The 18,580-nt window shown below is 32.0% G+C and overlaps 2 protein-coding genes across 4 annotated transcripts; one reads left to right on the plus strand and one right to left on the minus strand.

Annotated features, from left to right (window-relative positions):
* The first annotated feature begins 4,990 nt into the window (after positions 1–4,990).
* On the plus strand, positions 4,991–7,737 carry LOC127082800 (N-glycosylase/DNA lyase OGG1). Of its 2 annotated transcripts, none has more exons than XM_051023038.1 (4): positions 4,991–5,794; positions 5,893–6,103; positions 6,619–6,847; positions 6,956–7,737. In XM_051023038.1, exons 1-4 carry the CDS (start codon positions 5,130–5,132, stop codon positions 6,976–6,978), a joined length of 1,128 nt encoding a protein of 375 aa, XP_050878995.1. In that variant the 5' UTR covers positions 4,991–5,129; the 3' UTR covers positions 6,979–7,737. The 2 variants fall into 2 exon arrangements, with proteins under 2 accessions (XP_050878995.1, XP_050878997.1); XM_051023040.1 differs by having other exon boundaries at positions 4,995–5,794; positions 6,942–7,737.
* A 481-nt stretch (positions 7,738–8,218) lies between these two features.
* LOC127082801 (beta-galactosidase 16) lies at positions 8,219–17,452 on the minus strand. 2 transcript variants are annotated; one of them, XM_051023042.1, is made up of 19 exons: positions 17,066–17,213; positions 16,828–16,892; positions 12,690–12,785; positions 12,500–12,612; positions 12,343–12,409; positions 12,159–12,251; positions 11,772–11,915; positions 11,588–11,682; positions 11,377–11,482; positions 11,182–11,266; positions 10,978–11,096; positions 10,686–10,844; positions 10,330–10,511; positions 10,130–10,221; positions 9,776–9,885; positions 9,553–9,645; positions 9,134–9,238; positions 8,723–8,868; positions 8,219–8,600 (listed from the first exon to the last, which is right to left on the minus strand). In XM_051023042.1, the coding sequence occupies exons 3-19, from the start codon at positions 12,783–12,785 to the stop codon at positions 8,486–8,488; spliced, it is 1,920 nt and encodes a 639-aa protein (XP_050878999.1). In that variant the 5' UTR covers positions 16,828–16,892; positions 17,066–17,213; the 3' UTR covers positions 8,219–8,485. The 2 variants fall into 2 exon arrangements, with proteins under 2 accessions (XP_050878999.1, XP_050878998.1); XM_051023041.1 differs by lacking the exon at positions 16,828–16,892 and having other exon boundaries at positions 17,066–17,452.
* Between the last annotated feature and the right edge of the window lie 1,128 nt (positions 17,453–18,580).

The following is an 18,580-nucleotide window of genomic DNA, read 5'->3' on the forward strand; positions in this document are numbered from 1 at the left end:
AGTCGAAACCACCTGGTTAGCCTTTTTTTTGAGATTCTTGTCGAAGGATTTTTACAAAGTCCCCAGAGACGAACCAGACTGGAAATGGAGGGCTAAAAGCCACACCAAATTCAGCACTTGGCAGTCAAGGGAATTTGAGGGGATACATTTTAAAAGCAGTTTTGTACCGTTGCTCATGTTTAACGTACGAAGGTAATTTTAAAAATTCCATTTTTTAGATAAATTTTTCCTTCAAAGTGATTGTTGTTTCGCAGACGGTTTGACTAAGATCATCAGGTCTATAAGCAGTTTCAAAGTACTTTTGGAATGCTTGGATTTCTTTGATGTGAGTCGAAATACCTTTCTTAACCTTCTCATACACATAAGTAAAAACTTTGGTGAGGTGGTAATGGAATGCAGAAACATTAAAAAAATTCTTCAGAGTAGTAATCACGCCACCAAAGGTCGAATTCATGAGTACAAAGGAAGTAAGGTTTGAAGGCGACTAGAGTAAGTTTTGTTTGGCCAACATATTTAGCTATTTGCCTGCTGCTGGTAGCCTTAGTATGGATTACATTGTAAAGAAGGAGAAAATTCTTTTTTGCATAAAGAGGTTTTGGAAGGATTTGAATGAGACCAAATTATCGTGCGACAAGATTTGGTTGGTACACTATAAGGGTAACTTGGTATTTTGATTGGTTAAGCCTTAGGGAGAATACACTAGGAGTAATAAATGCTTCCCAAATAGTGATTGATTCAACTTCTTTATCTTTCAACGGGGAAGGGAATTTCCTCGTGAACCACTCAAGACCGCATGTTCTTGAGGCGAAAGGAGCCATAGCTGGAGTGAAGTTATAACTCTTAGCGAACATCATCACGTAATTGGTGAAGCTTTGTTGAAGGTATCGACCTTCATCACTTGGAGTTAACATAGCTAAGCGCGTCCCTTAGACTCTCCTATTCTTTACTGCATCAACATTCGTGTCGATAGGGTTGTGAGTTGGAAGACATGCTTCAAAACTAGCATTCAACCATAACTCGACCTTCATCACTTGGAGTTAACATAGCTAAGCGCGTCCCTTAGACTCTCTTATTCTTTACTGCATCAACATCCGTGTCGATAGGGTTGTGAGTTGGAAGACATGCTTCAAAACTAGCATTCAACCATAACTGTAGCAGCCAAAAAGGGCCAGAAAGTAGTAAGTTTCCTTTTGTTTGGATGTTTTTAAGAGCAGTTACACCTTCTCCCAGAGATTTATAACGGTTGGCCAAAATCATTTTGCTGAGGCATACGTTACGTCCAACGTGAAATTGGTTTGCCAGTGTAAGGAATTTCTTTGCTACCTGGAGGGACTTCGAGCAAAAAACACAACGAAACAACCATAAAGCAAGGAAGGCAACGTGCTCTGTGTCAGAGACTTAGTCAATATCCTGGTCATGGTAGTAGGATATGTGTGTGGTAAAGGCGACTCTAGAGGTGTCGAAACCAATGGTGTCTTTGGACAAAAAATCTGGATCATAAGTTTTCACTAGTGGGTTTTAGCCCTGTGATGGAAGCTATGTCGAAAAATGTAGGCGTCATCATACCATAGGGGAGGTGAAAAGTATGGTGAGTACTATCCCAAAAATATAGGGAAGAAACTAACATGGTTTGGCAATAGCCAAGTCCTACTTTCGACAGTTGTATTAAGTCAAAAATACCCATTTCTTTCCAAACTTAGGATTTCTTCTTCTCTATCTTCTCCAACCAACCTAAATAACCAGAGGGATCCCTAAATAAAGGACATGATCGAAAGACCCTAAAACCACTATCCATATATGTTAGATTAATGGGTTCGTCGGTCGAATGGTTGCCCTGATTATCTGGGTGAAGGTTTTCCTCAGTATGAGTTTCATCACTAACCTTGGATTTTTTAGCGCAAGCTATGGGATTATATCTATGGTAAGTTGGGAAAAATTCCTTGAGCTTACTATGATCAACATTTGGATTTGATAATGGTCTAGCAGTGCATAAGTTTTTCTAGAGATAGAAATAGGAATCAATACTTGTGATTAAAAAATTCTCCTCTGTTCTCCAGTAAGAGACTCTGGAATATATTATTGATTACCCACAGTGTTTGGGCCTAAAATCCTATAAGCAAGAGGAAGACCTTGAGATTTCTTAGAATATTTTGTGTTCTTAGTTGATTCCTTGGTAGCTTTTGCGAATGACGCCATTGTTGCAGAAAGATTGAAGGAAGAAGTAAAATGGGTTTTTTGGTTTGAGGAAGATGAAGAGTGGAAGAAGTTGTTTTGAGGAAGCTCAGAATATGAAAAGTTAGGAAAAGTGTTAAGTATACCTATTTATAAGTTGCTGAAGTGGAAGCGGTTTTTGTTGAGCATTAATGGGTGAAAAGAAAGTGGGACGAGTGTCAGTTAAAATGGCCATGATGAAGGTAGCAGTTAAAGGCTAGCCACGATCTCCCAGGGGCTAGGGGATGTGATGATTAACTAAATATCCTCACGTGGGTTTTGAGGAGACGTTTTTCAAAAGTTGTCATCATGATTGTGACGTCATAGCAAATGAACAGTTTGTGACGTCGAATTGGATTGTCAAAAAATGCCCTTTTCTTCGTTATGTCGAAAAAGGCATTTTTGAGGGGCAATTTGTTAGCTGGAAGTTTCGATGTTAGACTGGAGCCAATAAGCGAAAAAGAGAAAAAAACCTTTGAAGATATTTTGGACTTCGACATAATGAATATGGTATGAGAAAGCTTGTCGAAGTTTACCTTGTGTAAGAGGGAATTGTTGTGAGGCTTAGAAATGCTTCTAAGTTAAGAATGATATTTCGACAGAGGGTTGCGTTCGACACATGTTTGAATTTGAATGAAAGAGGGATAACTGTATTTCATTCTTATCCGATTTTAAAGAAAAGACGCGTGAAGTGTTATCATGAACTGAAGACATGTCGAGTGCGACGTGTTATTGCTTGGGAGAAAAGTCGTTGGTAGCGGTTATTTCGATTTAGTATATATAGGAGTCTTAGTGTTAGGATTTCAGGGTGTTCAATTGTTGTACAATTACTCAGAATTACTCAAAGTATCTAGCGTGTTGAGAAACGAGTATCATTGAGAATGTACGTTTGATAACACCACTTTCTTTATATCAATCAAAGTTTATTTATACCTTTTGTCCATAATTTATCTTTTATATCAAGTCATTTATCAAACGTTTTTAATACACTTTCTTTACATTATGCAATTTATCCTTTTGGAAACACTTTAAACAAACAATCTTCATACATGAGTACTGTCGAAGTGTTCATCATTTTTCAAATACAATTTTAAATAATAGCACATGTCCTAGGATCAATCTAGTCGATCCTGTGCGTAACCAAAGTATCCTTGATTTGAAAGACCAGCAGTTGTTTACCAATTTTCACGGTAAACAATAATACAATTTATATTTAATTGTATGTTAACAATTATCAATAAACAAAATCAATCGGACATGATAACTAGGCGACAACTAACGAAATTGAATTTATTTCTTAAGACCCATGTCTTTCTTCAATGATTTTATAGCCATGAACTTAGTAAACTAGTATAATTCTAAAGACAACTTCGAAATAGAACTTTAATAGAATATGCAAAGTGTGAGAAATACTTATCTTTCATTAATGGTGTCATCACCTTGATTCGCTTCTGTCTCAAATGAACTTACCATCGATCACATAACTCATCAGCTTCCTTTAATGTGTGAAGCATTGTCAGTGATACCAACTCGTATCTCACCTTCCAAATTTGACATATCACCCTTTGATTTGGTCCATTAGCGTGCCTTCCATAAATACCTTTTAGTCGTCGTTTTGTCTCGAGATTGTTGTCAAATTCAGATTGAATCGATGCTTCCATAGGCTTCGATCTGTTCTCCTCTTTGGGTCGCTTTGTTGCTCAACTAAAGTATGTGCCTATGACTCTAATCACTGATATAACCTATAGTTTAGTCAATATTTTTCAACAAAATGTATTCATTATACAAAACTTTGAGTTGAAAGCAAGTATTCGTAAGCTATATGCTAATGGAATCAAATACTTATCTTTTATTGACGACATCCATTTATTCTGGTGACATGCACTCAATGATGTCGTCAGTAGGCTGACTCGACGAGTTTATCGATGGTGATGCCATCAATTCTCAACGATGGCGACTTCTATTACTAGCGTCGAAGTGGCCGAACATTGGTATTGAGCATTACTTTCTGAGTTCCCGACATCTCAAATTTGTTAAAGCTATGGATATGGCAACTTGGTTACTATCTCCGTGGTTAGTATCGACGTCTTAAACGCCACCATTATCTATCGTCCACCACTGCCGCCGCCGAGGAGAACCAATCGAGACCGACACTAGATAGCCGACCCCTTTTCCATCACCAACGACATTAGCGACATCCTTCTTAGGCGATCATGTCATCTCTAGATAATGGAAACTTGCTAGGAGAAAATGGGTTTTGAAAATACTACTTACTAGTATGATTGCGTGATCCGAGGAAGTTTTACCGGAGCCTCACTGTAGATGTCAAATATTCTTGCTAAAAACATCATTTGGTTAATTCTCCTGAAACTGGTCAGGTAAGATCACAATAATTTAGGGATTTTGATGTTTTAGACGTTTTTAGGGGAAATAAGGAGGGACAACCATTCTTGGGTTGTCAAGGTCTTTTCATCTCCCCTCCTGTTTTTGTTATTCAACGTCCCCTTCCATTGTTTAGTCTCAAATATCTATTTATATTGCAAGCCTTGTCTATATAGATACAAAAAATGCGTAATTTGAATAGGTTTTAGTAACCATTAATAATTTGTACAATCATTAACCATTCGATAATAGATTCAGCCCTTGATTGCTTCAGAGATATTATAACAGCTCCAATTTAAAAGGTACTTTTAGAATAAAGTAAATTAAATTCGAGATGTGCACGGAACTCTCTACCCGATCTTATAAAAATCCCATAGTGTAGAGTGTTCTTTCTCATCCCTTTTCTTTATGGATACTTATATGTTTTTAGACCAAAAAGTGAACAAACCTTCCCAGGACCATGACCAGACCCGCATTACTAGACCTTTCTCTCACCTTTATATATACCGGCAAGAAATTAACGGCTACTTTCTTACATGATTTCGTTGATCTTGCAGGTGAGAATAACGATGAAGAGAAAAAGATCCCCCAAACCGCTACCTCCTCTACCTTCAACCCCTCCAACACCCCAAACCCAATCCCGCCACTCCACCAACCTCTCCAAATCCCGCCTATGGATCCCTCTCAACCTAACCCGACAAGAGCTCTCACTACCCCTCACCTTCCCCACCGGTCAAACATTCCGATGGAAAAACACCGCTCCTTTCCAATACACAGGCGTCGTCGGATCCCACCTCATATCCCTCAAACACCTCCAAAACGGCGACGTTTGCTTCTCCCTTCACTCCCAATCCCATTCCAACCACGATGCCAAAACGGCATTGCTCGATTTCTTAAACGCAGACGTTTCTCTCGCTGACACGTGGGAGGTTTTCTCGGCTTCCGATGAAAGGTTCGCCGAATTAGCGCAACATTTGGGTGGTGCTAGGGTTTTGAGACAAGATCCCTTTGAGTGCTTGATTCAGTTCATGTGTTCTTCTAATAATCATATTAGTAGAATCACTAAAATGGTTGATTACGTTTCATCTCTTGGGACTTATTTAGGTCATGTTGAAGGCTTTGATTTTCATGCCTTCCCTACTCTTCACCAGCTTTCATTGGTTTCTGAACAACAACTCAGAGAGGCTGGTTTTGGTTACAGGTAGGTTAGGTTTGGTTCATTCATTCCATAACTGTAATAACTGCTATCAGAGGGTTTTATTTGTATGTGAATGTGATTGTTTTTTCTTTTCTTGATAGGGCTAAGTACATAGTTGGCACTGTAAATGCTTTGCAATCAAAACCTGAAGGTGGAGAAGAATGGCTTTATTCTCTTCGGAAATTGGATCTTCAAGATGTTATATCTCAACTTTCCAAGTTACCTGGAGTCGGTCCTAAAGTGGCTGCTTGCATAGCTCTCTACTCCCTTGATCAACACCATGCAATTCCTGTTGATGTTCATGTGTGGCGGGTAAGCTACTTTCTTTTCATCGTCAATTGCTTCAAGTTCAAATTTGTCGCCGTCAATTACCATGTCAAGTCCTGTTGTTGTAATAGAATGGGGTGGGAAGATGTACTATCATAGGAAATATATTTGAATGTATAAGAACTAAGAAGACAAAGATGATAGCAAACGGGTTGATTCATGTCATGATTTCTGTGGATGGGGTTTCATTGTAGGTTTTGAATCTCCTTTGTTAATTAAGTAGTAATTTTATGCAGTCTCTGGTCACTATTGTAAGCAAATATTCATTTTTTTATTCATTGAATAATTGATGTATCTAGTCTATATATATAGGTTAGATACATCAATTATTCAATGCATGCATCTGAAAAGAGAATATTTGCTTATAATAGTGACCAGAGTAGTATGTTTTTTTGATATCATTTATGCATTAGTGGTTATTGCATCTAGTAGACTTTTATGGTTATACTACTTTTTTCTTGGGAGTTAATTTGGATTTATTGTTTTCAAACTTGGGTAAGATTGCCCAAAAGTATCTCTTACCTGAGCTTGCAGGTTCCAAGTTGACGCTGAAGCTCTGCAATCGTGTTGCAGAGGCATTTGTAACGAAATATGGTAAATATGCGGGCTGGGCTCAAGCTGTTTTATTTATTGCTGAGTTGCCTTCACAAAAGGCCATCCTACCCTTACATTTGAGGGCTACCAAACAGCCGAAGCCTGCCAAGATAGAAAACAGTGAAGAAGAATCTGGTAAGAAAAACAATTTCAGTCTTTTAATCTTGACTTTGTAGATTAGGCATTCCACTATCTGGACGATATTTTACTTTTTTCTTTTATCAATTAGAGTGAGATCTACAGGTGGTGGGCCTCTGGAGATATAAATGCTGGAGACTCAGGCGTGACACACTACGGTTAAGATTTTGTGAGATAGAATGTTGCGGTATCACACTGCTGAGTGATGAATGTGGGGAATGTTTAAACTACTATATGCGGGTTCTTCTACTATGCATTATTGTTTACAGATCTTTCAACAACCTTCAATCATGGTCGACACAGGTGGACAACGAACTATCAGTTTAAGACATGGTCAAATCAAAGGTGGACAGTGAAGTAATTGCGGAAGACATAATCATTGTAGACATGGAAGATGAACTGTTGTCAGAATAAATAATAGAGATGGAAGTATTGGTCATAGTCAATACTAACTTGATTCCGCCCTTACATGATTCTCTGTTTCATTTCTTTTTTATTTGAGACTAATAGGGAGATCTTGGGTAACAGAGAGAAGATGCAAACAGAGATAAAGGGTGCGAGATCAGGGACAATTCACAGCCATTGATGTTGACCTGCATGTCCGTTGTTTTCTCCTTCAACAATTCATTGTTTGCATTGACCATGTCTTCTACCAATAGTTCATCCACCACTGTTTTGACCATACATTCTTTGCATTTGATTTGTATCAGATTAATCTATTGTATTTGATATTCTGCACAATTCTTCTTTATCAGTAGAAAGATTTATTTTCCCATTTCTTGTTATATGACAAGCTTTTTCTTTCCATTTAAATAAACACTTGACATAATTGATTATGTACGTCAATATTAGCTTCCCCAAATTATAAGACTTTACCTTTGCTCTTATATGTAGGTGTAACATGTTACTTCCGTGTGAATGTTCTTTTGTCTAATGAATGTTGGCATGCACTTCATCTAGTTACATTGCATGGATGTATAGAATTGTTTACTTTCAATTGACACTGTTTTTAAGGATATTGTTTAAAATTATATAAAATTAAATTTGTCTTGAAAATACAAGTTAAATAATTGTCAAAATAATAAATACATCATTTTCTATGCAAAAGTTTCCTTGTATGACTTCTTAAACAATGTTCTAAGGGCACTTGTTAGCATTTTCTTTAACTACATTACCTTGATTATGATTAAATGCTAATATACTAAATACTACTATATTACAATTTAGTATGAGTGTGCTCATTCATATTGCATAATTTCTATAAAGCAGTTTAAGGATAACAATTACCATGTGCGTAGAAAATAATTCCCTATTCTTATTTTGGCTGTCAATAAAAATATTGAAGATTCCTCACAAATAATAACTATATTGTCTCTTAATTTACTCACTTATATTTTAGGAAAAACATCTAAATTTTTCTCTTGACCATACAAGACTATGCAAACATATATCTTTTTTTAGCTATACCTCTGGCTCTCTGCTTGTATGATAACTCTTTTTCAGTAACCTTGAAGCCATATAATGCTACAAATAATGATATATCAATTCTATGATACAATTTCTTTTCATATGACTGCCAGGGCAGTCTTGTTTAATGTTTACTAATGATGTGTGATCTTTCAAATGGAGAGGATCTCAACTTGTGATGTATACTGTGTCTATAGTGATTCCTAAGGGGTTCCCAGTTTCTTCTTCTAGTATAACAAGTAGGTTCCCTGTAGATTTGAGGAAGGAACGGGGTATGTGGTACCTGAATAAAAACAATCAGTTGAAAGTAAATAAATGCTTGGTTTAATTATTTATATATCAGTGTAAAACATGAATTATCTTGAGAAGTAGGAATAAGAGAAAAATTATAGCACAGAAACATACCATTGTTGTGAAGGAGTGCCATTTGATGTGTGGAAAGATACCCAATATCGACCAATACCTTGACCATTAACCCAAACGAGTCCCTTTCCCATGGAACCAAGGTTAAGCGCAACAGGATCATTGCTTGCAGGTGCATCAAATGTGGTCTGTCACTCAACAGGTAAATCAATATTAGTACACCGTTGTTTTTTTAATGAAAAAATGTTAGTAATAAGTTGTTAAATAATATTGAATATAAATGTTGAGAGGGAGTGTTGGTGAAATAGTTAGTAGTAAGTTGTTAAATAATATTGAATATAAATGTTGAGAGGGAGTGGTGGTGAAATAGTTTACACCTTCATCGCCTTCCCAATCCTTAGAAAGGTTGATAAAAAATTGTGGAACAAACGGAATATAATGATAATAAATTACCTGATACCACGTGAGTGGTTTAGTAGAGCTTTGAAAGTTTTCCCACTGAACTTTACTTAATCCATTGACTGTATATATTTGCAATTTTTCTCCTAACAACCCAACCTTCATTTGAAAATTCAACATCAGTATGCAGTGGATAGAATTTTGTTTAAATGACTGCAATCAGGGCTGATGGTTCAAAACACACTTCTAATTCTTCTACATTTTAAGCAGTGGATAATGATAGTTTATAGGGATAGATAAGAAGTTTGCTCAGAGAGAAAAGTTGTAGGAAAACCATATAATTTAAGTTCTGAGAACTACATTGTGAATAGTATGTCAAGATGATTATATGATTAAAGAAACAAGATTGATAATTGTGATCCCATTTAACTGAAGTCTACTAAATCAATGTCTCACCGTGGAGAGATAATTACCTGATATCCCCATGCGTAACTAGTTAAATCTCTTCCTTGAACGTTCACTTTACGCAAACCAGCAACTCTTTGCTCTAGAAATGCTCCTGAGTTCTTTAGGTAAAAAAAAACACATTTCATGTAATCCATAATCCTTTTTTGGTTACCGTGTTGTCTAATATATATCTTGTGGTTTTCTTAGTTGATGATGAGTGATAAATAAGAAAACAATTGAGACAATTACCGGCAATCCAACTGTTGCACTAAGAATGGAAATGTTGTTCATCCCGTTTATCAGATCGACACTTTCCTCCATTGCAACATTCAAATTGTCGTGATTTCCATGTGCAGAACCTAGAGTCAAAAGCATGTATAAAGCCCAAATATTAACATCTCAAATTGTACTTTGAAATATAAATAATTTGAACAAGTGATGCAGAATTTTATTCAATATGAAAGAAAAATGTGTTATTTTCTGAAGTAATGCTTGTGTCATAACCGAGTCGGTAAAAATATTGATATTGTTTTTCTTCTATACAAATATGTTTTCCTCCTATCCTAAGAATCATGATTCTTAGAAATGAGATTTAGGGCTTGCCTTTTAAAACTCCATTGATGAAAGAATGCAAAACATGTCCTTCGCTGTATATACTAAGAACAGATTGAGCATTAGGAGAGTTGTCATTAAGCCTGCACCATCAACATGTCAACAAGCATCTTAGTAACAAATGGAGTATTTATGATACAGGAAACATTCGTAAGTGCAGCTGGCATATAGAATATATGTTGCTATTTTACCTAAAAGTGTACCACATATAGTCCGATATATCTTTTGCTGTGCTGATTTGGTCTAATAATGTGTTTGCTCGTAATGAAGTATCGTCAAAATTAGGGACGAGTTCTGTATACACTTTCCATTTTTCAGCTGAGTTGAACTGTATTTGTGTTTTCATTACTCTGGCATTGTTCTGTATACTCAACTACAAGAACATAGAAGTGTGAAACACCTTTCACTAACTATTTTATATTTCTGTAATGTAACTCATTGATTCAAAAGATGATTGTCGAAGTAAGACAGGTAATAAAGAATAGAAACTCGTTGTTCCTTCAAAACAAATGACGAAGAAAAGTATGTATGAAGTATTTGGTTTTACCTTGCCAGTATTGAAGACTACATTCTTGCAGTCTGGTAGAATACTGATTGATTTTCCGGGCAATTGATGCGGAATATTTTGAAATTGGATTATGATATCTCCAGGTCCACTATTTTCCAAGAAGGCAGCACATTCCGTGGAGCTTTTGAAAACATAAGCCTGAAGAAAAGAGGTGAGAAAATGATTAATTGATTAGAAACATAATATTGATTTTTTTTTGTTTCCTTCTATTTAAGGTACTAGTTAAAAAGAAGTAAGGAAAATATGTCGAGAAATCTTCATTTTTAATTACTTGTTGTTGTGAGCCTAAGCTTAATGTGGTTTGAGTTCCATAAAGTAGAGGTTCTGAACATGACTTCACTGCAGCATGTAGATCCTTAAGATGTCCCCATTTTGGTTGCTTAATCAAACCTGTGGTTACCTTAGCATAGTCAATCAATGATAATGGTTTTGATATATGCATTTTTACTCAGAAGGAGAAAGGAAAAAATCATACCATATTCATCGAGTGGAGCTTCATCATAATAAGCGGTTGTTATGAAGGCGGAGGCCAATCTATCAAAATTGGTTCCTCCATGGTACTGCATCAAATCCATCAGGTTAGTTACGAATACAAATATAACACATATCAAGATAAGTTGAAAAAACAGATTAGAGAAAGAAAAAGAGCAATTATAGAGAGTGATGATACCATGTAGTAATTGACATAGCTTCCTTTCTTTGCAATGAACAAGGCGACATTATATGCAATGTCTGAAGCTGATCTCAAGTATGGTTTTCCACCAAAGGCTTGATAACTTCAAATTAATGGAATTAGTATAGTAAGACATTTTGCTATCTGATTAAACTTTAAAAGAATGGTTGTTTGTTAATTGCAATGAAAAAAATGCACAAGAACATACAAACTAGTCCAATTCTCTGTCCATAGCGAAGGCTTGTTAGGCGAGTTTGGTCCCTTAAATGTTGTCCCACATTGCATGCCATTGCATGTGTTGATCTGCAGTTTGTAATTTGATTTAAATTTGAATCAAACACATAACACTTTTATAATTTGTGTGTAAAACTAACAATACATTTGAGACTAACCACTGGATCAGGAGCATTGTCTTGTTTACACATTACCCAAGGCACACCCGTTTGGAGTCCGACGGCCATTTGGGCGGCCCAATGAATATAGGCCAGTCCATTCTCTTGAAATGCCCTTTCGATGTTTCCATATTCATTCTCAATCTATATGGATTATAAGCAATTTGTAAGTACCAACAACAAAAACACACACGGACCTCCACAACTTCTTAAGAGCCAACCCGTCTCAAATTCCACATTTGGATTCACCCATCCGAATGTGAGAAAAAATGTGTTTTTCTCTCATTCGGATGTTTACTTTTGGACGAGTTCGGCTTATAAGAATCATGTGAAAAGAAGCTCTTATATATAATTAACAACTCTTTGTTGTTGCATTGAAATTTAAACCTGAGATAGTATGATAGGCCCTCCTTGTGAAGCATAAAGATTGGCTGATTTCATCATGTTGACTATTGTGGCAGTGAATCTTTGCATGTGGAACTGCCATTAAGAAAAGGTCAATTATTAAGTATTCTTAATATAGTATATTAAATTATTGAATGGATGGAAGAAAATCATAAGTTATTGGTACCTTGAATTGATCATTATCTGATCTAAATACAATTCCTGGAATATCATGCAACCATAATGGTAGACCCCTACAATACAACAACAAATTTGAGTTACTAGTTTGTTCTAAAACTTAGCAATGAAAAACATTTATTTTATGAATAATTTGGTAATCTTACCCATAAGTACATTCACTCTCAATGTAAGGTCCAATTCGAAGGGTGACATATAAACCTTGTGCTTGAATTTCTTTAATGAATCCAACTAAATCAAGTCTTCCACTAAACTCATACTGCAAAAGAAGTCAATAATCACAACCATGCATTTTCTTTGTAAATAATTAATGAGTTCAAGAAGAAATGAAGTTACCTGGGCTTGTTGAGGCTCATGAAGATTCCAAAAAACGTAAGTTTGTATGACATCTAATCCTCCTTCCTTGGCTTTGGCAATTAAGTTTGGCCACATCTGTTCAAATCATCATGAACAGATTAATTGCAATTCATCATTTAAAAGTGAGCATTTCTTCATGTTACTCTTAGCCCCTTCAAACATCGTTTAAAAGAAGTGAGCTTTCAATTAAGTGATTTTTAATTTGATTCTAATTATTACTATCTCTATCTTAAAATAAGTGTTTTTTAGTTAAAAATATTGTTTTAAGTTTGTTTTACTTTATCAATTTTACTCTTAATTAATATTGTCGGCATTACTTTCAAGACGTTAATTCAATAAATTTAAATAGTCTTTTGATTCAGGTAAAATTACGTGTACATATTTTTTTAAAAATCGGATTGAATCGTCCAGTTCAATCAATTGGATCGGGAATCGGAAATGAATCTGGTTCGATCAACCTTTCAAAATCGTTAGTGGGTTAAAACCAGATTGAACCGTCCAAAATCATTATAACCAAAGAATTGGAGTTGGTTTTGTAAAATCGTCCGGTTAAAAAAAATTGTATAAAATTAACCATTTTTCAATTTTTTTTACAATTTTAATATGTCAATATTAAAACTTAACATACATTCCCCAAATAGTAAAAATGAATTCCATATTCTTTTTAAGACCATACAAACTTTTAAATTTGTCACTCCATTATAGTTTTTCTTTCGATCACACTCCATCATCGTCATGCCGTCTCTTTTAAACATAATCACGATATCTAATTCAATATTTATTATTGCTCGAGTCAATATCGTTTGTTGTCAATTAAAACTTGTTTGTTGTAGTTCAACTCAATTTTTTTTAATGAAGTATATTATATTATTTACTTTTGGTATTTTATCTTATTAAATTTAAGTATATTTAATTATTTGAATTTTATTTTAATTATTATATTCTATTATTTTAATTTTGATTTAAATTAGTTTAACTTTTTTTATTAGAATTCTTTAATTTGGTCAAATTATTTTTGAATAAAGGTTGAAATGAAGGGTGGAATTATATGTGATGTTATCTTATTATATGAATTAACGATATTGTTATATTATCTTTGTAATAGATTTTTGAAATAATTATTTTATTAAGTTATCACACATGTGACATCTATAAAATTTAATTTTATATTATTAGTTTATTTAATAAACGGTTCGACGGTAAGTATAATCATTTGAACCAATTAAATTTTAAATCGTAAGTTTTACCGGTTCAATTTCCGATCCGATTTTTAAAACATCGCTGATGTTGAAATCTTTAAAAAAAACATACAAATTTTTCTACAAATTTTAATTTTAAGAATTAAAATCAGATGAACTTTAATATTTAAAGATTCTTAAAAAAAAATATAAGGACCAAAAATAAAAAGATATAAATATGTACTCTTTCATTTATTATTTTTCTTAATAACAATTTTTTTTTTAATATTTTGAGACGGAGGGACTAACACTATTTCTTATACATGGACAAATGAATGAGTTATCTTCTCTTAACATACCAATTAACCTAATTTGTCCATTCAATCTCGTTTGGTAAAAAATAAAAGAGTATATATAGAAAATAACTTTTAAACACATCCATTATCCTTTATCCTTTGTTGTTTCGGAAAATTTTATTTTTCACATTAAAAAATATAAAGCCTTCAATATTGTGTGCTCGAAATCAATTTCCAAAATAAAATATCGCCTTAGAGATAATTTAAGTATCATTTTCTTTTAATTTGTAAAATCATTATTGCTTCTTTTGTAATCTAGTTTTTTAAACAAAGTTTAATTAAAATTAAAGCAAAATTATTTAATATATTATTTGACACAATAGATCATAAATAAGATTTTAAAATTTTGGTGTAAAACTTTTCTTTATTACATTTTATATGATGTGCATGCATTGGAAAACAATTAATTACCCTTAAAATAATATTGTTAAAATGCAAAATTTTCTTCATACAACTCTTTTTTTTTAAATATGTAAGGCAATTGTTTGATATGTAATATATAAAAAATATTAAATTCTAAAAAACTTTTTAACAAACTAAGGGTTGGATTGTAACATACACAATCATTGTCATTCAGAAAATTGATACAATTCTGTAAGAGATTTAGTGCCTGTTTAAAACGGTTTTAAAAAACAGTTTTATAATTTTTAAAATCGAAAAATAAAAAATTTGTTTGATATATTTGTTTTTTAAAATTATTTCTAAAAACACTTTTAAAATTCAGTGTTTTAAAATCTAAAACACTGAAACTATCAAAATATGTTTTGATTTTCAATTTTCAGTTTTATTTTTTAATTTTCAATTGAGATGAGCTGGAAAAATAAAAACAGTTTCATTAATCGCATTATAATAATTACTTGCAATATTTTTTAATTGTAGTATGAGATTAATTGAAATACACTGTCAGTAAAAAAGAGTTTTACACCATCAGTTAATTATAGACGTCAGATATTAAAAGAAGTTTGACTTTTATCTTTAAAATCTATAAAATAATACAAACGGGTGATGGTGATGAATCGACGGTGTAAAACTTTTTACACTCACAGTGTATAGTAATTAATCTCCTGTAATATTTCACTCTCAATTTATTGATAATGAAAATTAAAATTCTCACTCTCAATTATTCTCTATCTAATTAATCCTCATTAAGTGAATGATATATTTTTATACATTAAGTGAATTTATATATATATATATATATATATATATATATATATATATATATATATATATATATATATATATATATATATATATATATATATATATATATATATATATATATATATATATATATATATATATATATATATATATATATTAATGTAAAAATTCATACAATTTTTCTAATTTGTACAATTCACCTAATTAATTTTAGTTCGCAATTTAGAGGTGCTATTTTTTTTGAGTAAAAAGAAAGACTAGTTGATATTGTTTTTGTACTACATTGTCATTTTGGAACCTTTGAGGAGGAAATCGACAAGAAGATGAATGTGATTGTTTGTTTATTTTTAATATAACTATTTTATAACTTTAACTTAAATGGCATCAAATAATTGTTTCTCCCACGTCTCTAATAGTGTGTTTGGGAGGAGAGGTTTTGGAGTAGAGGAAACATATATTTAATTTTTTAAAGTATACATATTTTTGAAAATGAAAGTTTCAATCATTCAATAGTTTTTTTAGTGATATGAAATTTATGGATAAGGATATGCTTGGACACACCATTACATCAAACTATTGTAAATGAAATTATTTCAATTATTTTAAAACAAAATATATTAATAAAATGTTAAATACAAAGAGAAATATAGAATAATATTCTTATTTCTGCATAATAATAATAATATAGTTGCCATAAGTAAGGGACCCAAATTCACGTATTAGGTATAACGTCCAAGATTTAAATCAGTAGGTACATAGAACAATATAATTTGAGAATGAAAACAAATTAATTTATACAAATTATGTAAAACATCATTTTCGAAGATTTTTCCAATACATATAGTTTAAAAAATGACCATGATAATATAATTATACATATTTTTTTAATCCTTAATTTTGCCAAGACGGCAACGACACTAAATAATAAAATAATTAAACAATATTAGAGGACAACCTAGATTCACTGAAAAAACAAAACTCAAATGATCCTAATTAATGGCTCACACCAACAAGATCAATCAAGTCAAACCTCAAGTGATATTAATATAGTTTAATTAAAAGCTTACTCATGTCTAAAAAAAAACAATAATTGAAAGCTTACTCATATTCACATAATTTCAGAAAAAAATAAGATTATACTCAAATAATGGTCAAACAAAATAATTAAAAACATTTTCAAGGGCCTCACCATGTGAAACATACACTATGGTAGTTGTCATCATGATTCAAAATAAGGACAAAGTATTTAATTAGTATAAGTATACTTGATAAAATAAAATTAATCAGAAAGCACATGTTACATACATTTTTGTAAAGAAAAACAACTTTTGTCAGATTGAGCATCCATATAATTTAATTCTGATTTTATTTTATTTTTCTATAAATAATTTGAAATTGAGTACAAAATATATTTCTTACCTAATAAAGACAATAAGAATAAAATGATTCCCTCCCTTGTCTTTATCTCTCTTTCTTCTTAACCCCTAAAAACATATATGCATCATTGCTTCTCATATGCGTAATTTTCTAGACTAATCATTCGAATTAGAGAGAAGTATAATAAACTGAATCTTATACAATCTTTTATTGCTATTAAGAAAATTTAATAACACAAAAAGAAACATGCATTATTGAAGCAGTAGAAGCTTGAACGTACCTGAGGAGTACTACGAGGATAGTGAATTGAACCAGAGAAGAGGATTTGATGTTGTCCATTGATGATTAACGATGTTCTGTCGTAAGTAACACTGCCACCGTTCACGGTGGCAAGAGACACCGTTATGAAAAACAAACACCGCCACCACCACTCTTCCATAATTTGTTTCTGAAACGCGCTTTTCTTCTTTAAGCTATAACTAGTTTCTGAGCTTTTGTGTTTGTGAGATGGCCTTTTATATTCACATGGCGATATGGTGGCTAACTAGACATGATTTTTTGTATATAAAAATACATAACAACTATTACTTTTTACATATGTTTATAGGAGCCACTTTCATAACCAAAGTGTGGTGTTTGTACTTTCTACCATTTCTTTTATAGAATTATAATATGTACTTTCTATCATAAATGTCACTTCTATACAATTTAAATATTAACTTTATGCCTTTCAAAATCTAAAACTGGCTGATAGATATTAACTTTATACCACAAATGTCGCTCATATTTTGTACTTTCTCAAAACTAATTTGTTGACATGTTTAATAAAAAATTGATAAATTTTTTATTTTTTAATAATTGAATCAATAATTTTATTTTTTCTATTTCATATAATTTTTACAATAAAAAAATATTAATATTTATTATTTTTGACTCATTACAAATATTAAAATTAATTATACTTTCAATAATTAGGTAACCAAACTTGAACCAAATACAGTGAATGGATGGATTCATTCATCTGTTTTATAAATTAACAATACATAATAAAATATATTGAATGAAATTTATTTAATGCAAATGAATAGAATAATTAAAAATAAAAATAATTTAATGTTGTATTAAATACATCATTATTTTAGTCTTTTGTTAATAAGAAAATTATTTTACAATAGAAAATATCATATTCAGATTAATAGTTTTATTTTTTCCATTTCATATATTTTTCAAAAAAACAATTTTTTTAAAATTTTATTCCCTTTGAGTCACTGTAATTATTAAACTTTAATTTTTTTTTACAAATAAAATAATTATTTTTTGTTAATAAATTTTTATTCAATATTTAGATAAGTAGTTTCAAATTCTATTTCTAAAATAAATTTTTATTTCTGAAATTTCATTTTTTTTTTAAATTAGTAGAATTTTGAAAGATAAAAAGATTCAACAATTCTTATTACTTAAGTTGGGTAGGCGTCTGGATCAGAAATTAAAAAAGCAACATTGTTCATTAAAGTTTAAAATAGTTTGATAGAAATTGTTGAGTGAGTGGGTGTGGTGCATGTTTTCAAGAGGTTGACATGGAAGGTTTTGCTCTCAACACAATTTCAAAAAGAATAGATTTCTTTTTGTGAGCTTTCTTTTCCAACATCTATAAGGTTACTGTCATAAATCTAACCAATATTTGGTGAAGGTAACTAGACAAGGATCGATTGAAATTTCCTTCTTCTTTATAGATATGGTTTTGTTTTCTTGTTTGAAACATATAATAAAAATGTCTATGTGAAATTTACAAAAA

Source organism: Lathyrus oleraceus, chromosome 5 (genome assembly GCF_024323335.1).
Source record: "Lathyrus oleraceus cultivar Zhongwan6 chromosome 5, CAAS_Psat_ZW6_1.0, whole genome shotgun sequence".
In the NCBI taxonomy this organism is placed as follows: Eukaryota; Viridiplantae; Streptophyta; class Magnoliopsida; order Fabales; family Fabaceae; genus Lathyrus; species Lathyrus oleraceus.

What these genes read in the sequence shown, in the direction of transcription:
- LOC127082800 (XM_051023038.1), top strand. Translation starts at nt 5,130, where the DNA reads ATGATTTCGTTGATCTTGCAGGTGAGAATAACGATGAAGAGAAAAAGA. An exon ending in GAGGCTGGTTTTGGTTACAG is followed by an intron (nt 5,795 to 5,892) that starts GTAGGTTAGGTT and finishes TTTTCTTGATAG; the next exon opens with GGCTAAGTACATAGTTGGCA. An exon ending in TTGATGTTCATGTGTGGCGG is followed by an intron (nt 6,104 to 6,618) that starts GTAAGCTACTTT and finishes AACTTGGGTAAG; the next exon opens with ATTGCCCAAAAGTATCTCTT.
- LOC127082801 (XM_051023041.1), bottom strand. Translation starts at nt 17,224, where the DNA reads ATGGAAGAGTGGTGGTGGCGGTGTTTGTTTTTCATAACGGTGTCTCTT. An exon ending in ACAATGCTCCTGATCCAGTG is followed by an intron (nt 11,683 to 11,771) that starts GTTAGTCTCAAA and finishes TACAAACTGCAG; the next exon opens with ATCAACACATGCAATGGCAT. An exon ending in GTGCAACAGTTGGATTGCCG is followed by an intron (nt 9,646 to 9,775) that starts GTAATTGTCTCA and finishes TTTTACCTAAAG; the next exon opens with AACTCAGGAGCATTTCTAGA.